Source organism: Anabrus simplex, chromosome 1 (genome assembly GCF_040414725.1).
Source record: "Anabrus simplex isolate iqAnaSimp1 chromosome 1, ASM4041472v1, whole genome shotgun sequence".
In the NCBI taxonomy this organism is placed as follows: domain Eukaryota; kingdom Metazoa; phylum Arthropoda; class Insecta; order Orthoptera; family Tettigoniidae; genus Anabrus; species Anabrus simplex.
Genome location: NC_090265.1, coordinates 1,012,671,958 through 1,012,681,275, shown reverse-complemented (window position 1 = coordinate 1,012,681,275; position 9,318 = coordinate 1,012,671,958). Strand labels below are relative to the sequence as shown.

General features: G+C 38.7%; 1 protein-coding gene across 1 annotated transcript in view; it reads right to left on the bottom strand.

Annotated features, from left to right (window-relative positions):
- Positions 1 to 1,305: 1,305 nt before the first annotated feature.
- Positions 1,306 to 9,318, bottom strand: part of LOC136857809 (sphingomyelin phosphodiesterase) — a 57,404-nt gene continuing 49,391 nt past the window's right edge. Inside the window, exons 9-10 of the mRNA XM_068225170.1 lie at positions 3,461 to 3,651; positions 1,306 to 1,489 (exon numbers count right to left, since the gene is read on the bottom strand). Of these exons, the coding sequence (XP_068081271.1) occupies positions 1,339 to 1,489; positions 3,461 to 3,651 (342 nt within the window). The 3' untranslated portion in view covers positions 1,306 to 1,338. The remainder of the gene's footprint in view (positions 1,490 to 3,460; positions 3,652 to 9,318) is intronic.

Genomic DNA, 9,318 nt, shown 5'->3' with positions numbered 1-9,318 from the left:
GGCCTCTCAACACTGGATACCATGGTACAAATCCCAGTCATTCCAAGTGAGATTTGTGCTGGACAAAGCAGAGGCGGGACAGGTTTTTCTCTGGGTACTTCAGTTTTCCCTGTCATCTTTAATTCCAGCAACACTCTCCATTAAGATTTCTTTTCATATGTCATTCATTTATCATTGCTCCAGAGGAGTGCGGCAGGTTTCGGCAGCTGGCACATTTCCTATCCTCGCTGCTAGGTGGGGGCTTCATTCATTCCATTCCTGACCCGGTCGAATGACTAGAAACAGGCTGTGGATTTTCTTTGTATGTAGAAATTTGTATTTTACTATTTACAGGAAAGTATTGGAGTATCAAGACAAAAAAGTTATTGATATTAATTATTGACAAAAACTGGTATTGACGCATCTATAATAATAATAATAATAATAATAATAATAATAATAATAACAATATCACTGTTGGGAAATTCATACATCATTCATACAGATACAGGTAAGTTCTAAATGAGCTTTCCAATCCCTTGTCATATTTTATATAATATGGAAACTTATCCAATTCAGAAATGAACTTCTTTCTCTTGTGATTCTACTTTGAACAAATTTTACAGTACTAAAATCTGTTAACTCAAGTAATGTATTACTTGAATTGTTAACATAAGAAAACTTTCTTCTACTTGCAGTAGAATATAGCAAGATAAGAAATTGTATTTTTGAATATATATATATACAACACACACACACGCGCGCATGCACACGCGCGGTGGTCGGAAACAATGTGAGCCGAGTATATGAGCGTTAGAGCGTTGGCCAAACTGATACATAATTTGAAAAAATTACGTCAATATCACGCCCTGTTGTCATTTTATCAGCTAATGAAGTTAGCCGATCAGATCACTTTGTGGGTAAATTCAAACGGGCTTTACGAGGTGGCATTGCTAAATCTGCACGTGGCTTGGTCGAGCTTGAGAGCCATGCCTAGAAACGAGCATCAAACACTAACACACCATGGGTTTCAGCCAATGCCACCGAGCCTATCAGCAGAGAGGTCCTTGTTCAATCCCTCCCCTGGAGAAGTTCATTTCTTCTATTGCCTCTCTCAAGCCGGTCATAAGCCACATGAAGATTCAGCAACACCGCCTCGCAAAACCCGTCATAGGTTGCCCGTGAAGCAATCTAGCTGGCTAACTCCAGCAGCTGATAAAATGTCAATGGCTCGAGCTATCTAGGTAATTTTTTCAAATTACTTATCAGTATGACCAACTCTCTAATACTCAAATACCCAGTTCACATAGTTTTCAACCACCCTGTATTATATAAATTCATATACCCATATTGCTGGTTTTATTGTCTTAATGCTGCAGCATCAAATTCCTTCAGAAGTTCTTCACATTTGGTTCTGTCAGAAGAGTCAGTCTGTACAATTCCACATAGCATTTCCTTTTGACATGAAGTATCACAATGGGAATACATATCACTCTCCTTCACGTAATACCTAAAAAGAGAGGAGAAAAATGACCGATCAGCAGGTCTTAAACATTCATCTGTATTTTTTTTTTACAAGTTGTTTATGTCGCACCGACAGAGATAGGTCTTATGGTGATGACGGGACAGGAATAAGCTAGGAGTGGGAAGGAAGCGGCTGTGGCCTTAATTAAGGTACAGCCCCAGCATTTGCCTGGTGCAAAAATGGGAAATCATGGAAAACCAATTTCAGGGCTGCCGACAGTGGGGTTCGAACACACTCTCCCCCGAATACTGGATACTGCCCGCACTTAAGTGACTGCAGCTATCGAGCTCGGTCATCTGTATTTAAAAATCCGTGTTCACAAAGGTAGTTTCCTGTAAGGAAGGAATTGTGAGAAAGGCTCCTATTATATGAGGTTAGTAGAATAAAAGAAAGTCAATTAGTTTATTTGAAATGAAGAATGTTCAGAATGTAAATGTAAATAACAGAAACTAGAGTTGCAGAGGATCAGGATGGGTCATATTCACTGCCTTGCAACCAGGGACGTAAGGTATGTGGTACAGGCCTGCCTGTGAAAATAAAAGTTCGGGCCCCCTCAAATAAAATGTAAAACCTATTAATAAATTAGTATAAATTTAATTACAGCAGGTTGAACTAATGTAGTATATTGTCAAGTTATATGAACAAAGGGATTACTGTATAATCCTGAATACCACCCGCCACTGAATAAGTCCTGCACCCTAAATTTCAGACGGCAAAATATGAAAAAAAATTAAAAATCAAATAACTTACATATCTATTTAATTTTCTTCAAATATACCACAATTATAAATCATCTCAAAAATCTTAAATAAAATCGGTCCAATACTCAATCATTCACAATTCACCGTTCTCATCTGAAGTTTCCCCATAGGAACTTTCATCACTGGCATCTTTCCACAAATAGTCGTCCTCACTACCATCCACTGAATTTGAAATTCCACATTTCTTAAAGCTTTTGGACTCTAGATCGTTGGTAATGCGTGCCCATGCGGTCTTGATCCAGCTGCATATTAGTCCCACTTCAGGCCTCTTCACTCGTCCGGTTGGTGTTAACCATCAGACATCCATTCGGTGTTCAACTGTTTCATTGCAGTTTTGAAAGGCCGGTTCACGCACACATCCAATGGCTGTAGAATAGATTGTTTTTTTCCTTTCCTCATCATATCTTTTACAGCGTCATTTGTATGTCCTCGGGAACTGTCCAACACAAGCATGTTTCGTTTTTATAACAAAGCTCCTGGGCGACGTTGCCAAACGCACTTCACCAAGTCCTCAACTAACACACTGTCCATCCAGCTGGACTCAAGTGTTCTAACAATAACACCGGATGGCAAGTTTCCTTTCGGAAGTATTTTCCTTTTCAGAACCACATATGGAGGGAGTTTGATTCCATCCGCTAATACGCACAACATTGCCGTGCATCGTTGCTTTTTGTTACCACCTGTTCTGACGGTTGCATTTTTAGACCCTTCGTATCCACTGTATTCCCAATTTGCGACAGCGTCTCTCCCTCCCTCCCTCCCTCCCTCTTTCAAGTCATTATATTTAGAAAATGAAAGTCTAAAAGGAAACTGCAATATCCATAATGTAATATATAGTAGGGGCTTTCTTTTTCAGAAATCTCATGGTTAAATTTGTCAAATTCTTTGTATTCACTTCTTTCTGAGCCACAGTAGTCTACAGGATGGTAGTTCCATATTTAAAATTCTGATCTAAATGGGGAATAAAATACATGTCCATCTGAGGGCTAGCATAAAACCTATACACGTGCATGCTCCAGAACTAGTAATGATTTTTAGAAATATATTCACTACTAAATCCTGAAATTCATCTCTACAGTAATTTTTAGACTAATCACATGAAAATGAGATTTTGCATTATCATTTATCTGGAAGAAATTGGTTGAAAAAAAAAATAAAAAGACCTAATTTCTTTCAAAGTGATCTATAACTATACCTGTGATACTGTTGAAGAATCTCATGATTTGCAGCCATCTGGTGAACCAATTCATCCAGTGCTGTTGGTGTCATGGATTTCACCCCATAAGCCTCTCTGAATGAATAAAGTTTGAACCAGGTGGGTTTCTGATCTGGATTTTCATTTGCTTGTGTTAAGTTGTATGTCCATGTTTCAAGATCCAAGACAGCCTACAAGTATAAAAAGAACATTAATAATAATTAGAGCCATGGACAGATGTAGGCTCTTTGTCCCTCCCTCACTCCATTGGCTTATCACCGCAATGAGTATGAGGTCTCATGTAAACAAAAACAACTGTCGTTATATGAAGTTATTTCATTAATTAACAGGAGAACAGGTAGGGTATGAATTAAAGCATATATTAAACAGATGTAAATTTAAAACAACATGGAGACCTAGGACTAACTTAAAACTTTACCAATCAATAATCGAAAACAAGGCAAAATATTTAATGTTAAATAAAAAAATCTAGTTTTATTTTAACATAATATGATTTTCTCAATATAAGCTTTCAATTATTGTAAAAATAAATAATACCCAATGTTACACTTAATGCCTTAGGTAAATTTAATTCCTAATAATAAACAGTAAGAAAATAATAGAAAAATTATGGAAGAGTAAGAATAGTATTAGATGGATCACAGAACTTAAAAAAGACATGAGAGTGTTGCATAATACAATAGAAGATTTAAAATACAAAACAAATACACTCAATATTTGAAAGATAAACACACTAGACTACAGACAAAAATCAACAAGCAGAGAATAGGAAGAGTGATTCCAGAAGCAGGAAGGAAATTACGTTCAGAAAGGATGAAACAGTATTGGGCTGACAAAAAGAAGAAAACCCCCCATAAACCTGACTAAGTAGTTCTATGTTGGCTAAAAAATAAAAATAAAAAATAAAATAAAACAGTATGAACTTTCCTTAGCACAATATTTGATTTTATTAACATTCTTCAAAGTAAAATATTGGCATATTTACTGAAACAGATGCAATATGGGTAAATATTGTAACCTAAAACTTAAATTTATAAGATTTTCTTTCTGCAAAAAGTTGAAGAATAGCATCATATGAGATCTTAGACGCTAATGCTGATAATACTCTAGTTACAAGGTATTAGAATCCAGAGGGGTCTCTTCCCGCATCGCGCTCACTTGTTTCTCTCCCTGTCCGCCTTCTGCGTGACGTCATGTGATATGAGACAGCGGCCACCCGTCCTGCTGACACGTATTACCACTACAGTCTAAAATGGTCATAACTTCTGAACCATTCATGCAAATAATGTCCTGACAAGGTTATTGTAATCCTTATACAATACTGGAGAAGGTCAAAGAATTTATTTTGATGAGGAACTCGAATATAATATCGAAATATTTATTTAATTTTAAGGAGTTATATTTTTTACCACAGACTGTAGCATAAAATCGCTTCTAGAAGGCAGCCGGTTGGAAATAGGTATGTGCCATCGCGGACTTTTTAATAGAGGTTTCTATGCTCTACATTTCGTACGCTTACACTTGGGGTCTATCGTTGATGGTTCACGCAGCGTAAGCCATGAAAGCAAGTGACCAACCAACATTTTTGTCTCTTTCTACGTATTTACTGTATATCGGATCACAGATACATAATAATTTTATAGTGGTTCACTACGAGAACAGTGTTGTCAGTATCTGAAGTAGAACCACTGTACTGATTAAAATGCAGTCAACATATTATGGAAATGTGTGTGGTGCTATAAATTGTCGGCACGTAAAAGAACTATGATATACTAACAATTTGTTGGTTATTTTGATCCACCTTTTCAATACAAATTACAGTTTGTGTTGCTAAGTTGTAATGTTACAACACTAATTTACCGGGGACATGTTTCGCTTTTATTCACAAGCAAACTATCAATACGGAATGATTTTAATTAAGGTAACTAGAATATAAGGTAAGGTACTCCGGTGGTTGAAGCTTCCATTGGCTGGAGCGCTCTGACGTCACGTGGTATGAACGATAGCAAGTAAGGTACACAGTCACAGTACAGCAAGCTTGTGAATTCTCGAGCCTGTGAAACATCTTCTCAATCTTTCATCAAGTAATAGTCTGGTTTAGTTTTCACTTTACGAAGGAAATTTAATATGTCCTATTCAGTACATACACATCTCCATCATTAAATGGAGTAATAATAGTCATACATGTTTCAACTCGTTTGAGCCATCTTCAGTGAAAAAAGGTTAAAGTTTTTTTTACATAATTGATGCTAAAAAAGTGTTAAAATATATTGAAGAAACTCCTCGATAAGTTGGTTAATATGGTTGGTCAGTCAATGATGATATCTTCTTTTTGTAAAATTTTGTTTACAATATCAATTCGTGGTGACTGCTTGTACCAAAAAGAAAAAGAAAAAAAAGGAAGCTGTAATAAATTCAAAAGTGCTGACGTTCTTCAAAGGTTTGTAGCTTCTGTTTTAGTCTCAGGGGTGGATGTCGTACTTGATATGAGCTCATTTAAAACATTGATTATCTCTTTCAGATATTTGTACACACCTGTTACAGCTTTCCTCTTTGTTGACCATCTAGTAGAACTCTGTAGCTTCAGAGATGACTGCACATACTTCAGCATAATTTCCTATCTGTTAGTAGATGATCCAAAGAATGAATAGAGACAGTTTAGTATTCCAAAATAAGTTTCTGCCTTGCTCTTGCAGTGTTTACTCCTACCGAATTTAATGAATGTGCAGCGCATGGCATGAAGTATGCGAAGTTATTTTCTTCTTGTACACAAGATTGAACACTTCTGTATTTTCCACCCATGGTAGCACCATTATCGTAAGATTGGCCTCGACATTTTTTAAGCCCCAAGCCATCACTTTCAAATTTCTGCAATATCACTTCAGAAAGTGGATTGTATAAATATCTTTGCAAAAGTCCATGTATTTTAAAAGTTATAAACAAATACATTATTATGCAGTAATTTTTTGAAAATTGAAAAATATTCATTCAAAATTTATGAAATTTATAACTGTAATATATTTTGATTAGTACTTCCATAATATTATACAGTATAACTACTGCATTTCATATGTGCTGGTGAAAAACGTGACCACTTCATGAACTCTGACTCATTTTCAATACGCATAAATACACAAGACAACTGACTATGAAAAACACTTGGAATATGAGGACTATTATCAGGGGCAAATAAATTTAAATAAACGACAAGTCAAAATCATGATGATTCTATCATATCTTGACCGACATCAATTATCTGACTAATCTGACTAATAATGCACTCACCTTCTTTGTTTCCTCTCAACCAAGTTGACATTAACAAAGAAGATTTCTGTGTTTCCTATTCCTTTTCTTGGGCTTTCCTCCTGAATGCTGCTCCCAATAGTTTTTTTTGCATGTTGCCGCACTTCACATGTAAATAATAGGCTAATATTTGATATATTATTATTATTATTATTATTATTATTATTATTATTATTATTATTATTATTATTATTATTACACTGACTGACAGAGCAAATGCAACACCAAGAAGGAGTGGTCAGAACTTTATGCCAATTGCAGGGTAGACTGACGTCACTGAGGTATGCTCATGATGTGAAATGCGCCGCTGTGCTGCGCACGTAGCGAACGATAAATGGGACACGGCGTTGGCGAATGGCCCACTTCGTACCGTGATTTCTCAGCCGACAGTCATTGTAGAACGTGTTGTCGTGTGCCATAGGACACGTGTATAGCTAAGAATGCCAGGCAGCCGTCAACGGAGGCATTTCCAGCAGACAGACGACTTTACGAGGGGTATGGTGATCGGGCTGAGAAGGGCAGGTTGGTCGCTTCGTCAAATCGCAGCCGATACCCATAGGGATGTGTCCACGGTGCAGCGCCTGTGGCAAAGATGGTTGGCGCAGGGACATGTGGCACGTGCGAGGGGTCCAGGCGCAGCCCGAGTGATGTCAGCACGCGAGGATCGGCGCATCCGCCGCCAAGCGGTGGCAGCCCCGCACGCCACGTCAACCGCCATTCTTCAGCATGTGCAAGACACCCTGGCTGTTCCAATATAGACCAGAACAATTTCCCGTCGATTGGTTGAAGGAGGCCTGCACTCCCGGCGTCCGCTCAGAAGACTACCATTGACTCCACAGCATAGACGTGCACGCCTGGCATGGTGCCGGGCTAGAGCGACTTGGATGAGGGAATGGCGGAACGTCGTGTTCTCCGATGAGTCATGCTTCTGTTCTGTCAGTGATAGTCACCGCAGACGAGTGTGGCGTCGGAGTGGAGAAAGGTCAAATCCGGCAGTAACTGTGGAGCGCCCTACCGCTAGACAACGCGGCATCATGGTTTGGGGCGCTATTGCGTATGATTCCACATCACCTCTAGTGCGTATTCAAGGCACGTTAAATGCCCACCGCTACGTGCAGCATGTGCTGCGGCCGGTGGCACTCCCGTACCTTCAGGAGCTGCCCAATGCTCTGTTTCAGCAGGATAATGCCCGTCCACACACTGCTCGCATCTCCCAACAGGCTCTACGAGGTGTACAGATGCTTCCGTGGCCAGCGTACTCTCCGGATCTCTCACCAATCGAACACGTGTGGGATCTCATTGGACGCCGTTTGCAAACTCTGCCCCAGCCTCGTACGGACGACCAACTGTGGCAAATGGTTGACAGAGAATGGAGAACCATCCCTCAGGACACCATCCGCACTCTTATTGACTCTGTACCTTGACGTGTTTCTGCGTGCATCGTCGCTCGCGGTGGTCCTACATCCTACTGAGTCGATGCCGTGCGCATTGTGTAACCTGCATATCGGTTTGAAATAAACATCAATTATTCGTCCGTGCCGTCTCTGTTTTTTCCCCAACTTTCATCCCTTTTGAACCACTCCTCCTTGGTGTTGCATTGTCACTGTCAGTCAGTGTATTATTATTATTATTATTATTATTATTATTATTATTATTATTATTATTATTATTATTATTAAAACAAATAATCATAGTTAAACCAATTAGAATTATTTTAGTTACAACACCAGGAATGCATCCATTAACAAGTAAAACAAAGACAGCAGATTTAAAACAGCAAAAAAAAAAAAAAAAAGAATTAGCAAAAACAAAAAACTGCCAGATCGATTATGATTGCAAGAATCGATAGTACTTACAAAATAATTTCAGAATTCATGTTCCTTCCACTGTAGTGTGGGTGTCACAATATTACTGCATAAACAAATTTAATTTTCCGTGGTCGGCGGATGACCGGAAACTCAGCCGGCACTTGTCATCTAAGAAGCACGGGTGCAGCTGAGGCATTTATGTATTTAAAGTTGTAAGAGGGGCAGGAATAAAAAAGAAGGTATTTATAATTAGTTATTACTAATATAACGTTATCCGTGCTACAGCTTACACTAAGATTGGATTAGTTCAATTGTTTATCTCCCCCATAAACCATCATTATTGTAGTGCTTCTGCTCAATTTGGCGCCCCCTTAACTCTGCACCCGGGGCAGCTTGCCCCCTCACCCCCTGCCCCTCCACCATAGATCCGTTACTGATTAGAGCCCAGATGTTTAGGCACTCGATGTTGTTAAAATAGGCAAGTAAAATATGTAATATATGCACTTATGCACTTCAGATTTAAAGAAAAGCTAGGCATAACAAGATTCAGTCCTTGATAGCAAATTCCCTCAGAAAGAAAAGTTATAGGGTCGCCAAAGAGGTATCCAGACTTGCCGACAACGGTACCGGTAGGAGAATTGGCATCATAGCCTATAAGGAATCAGAGGGTGTGGGATATTTAATAGATAATGTTGATAGGGAAAAGAAGCTGATCAATGAACCGAC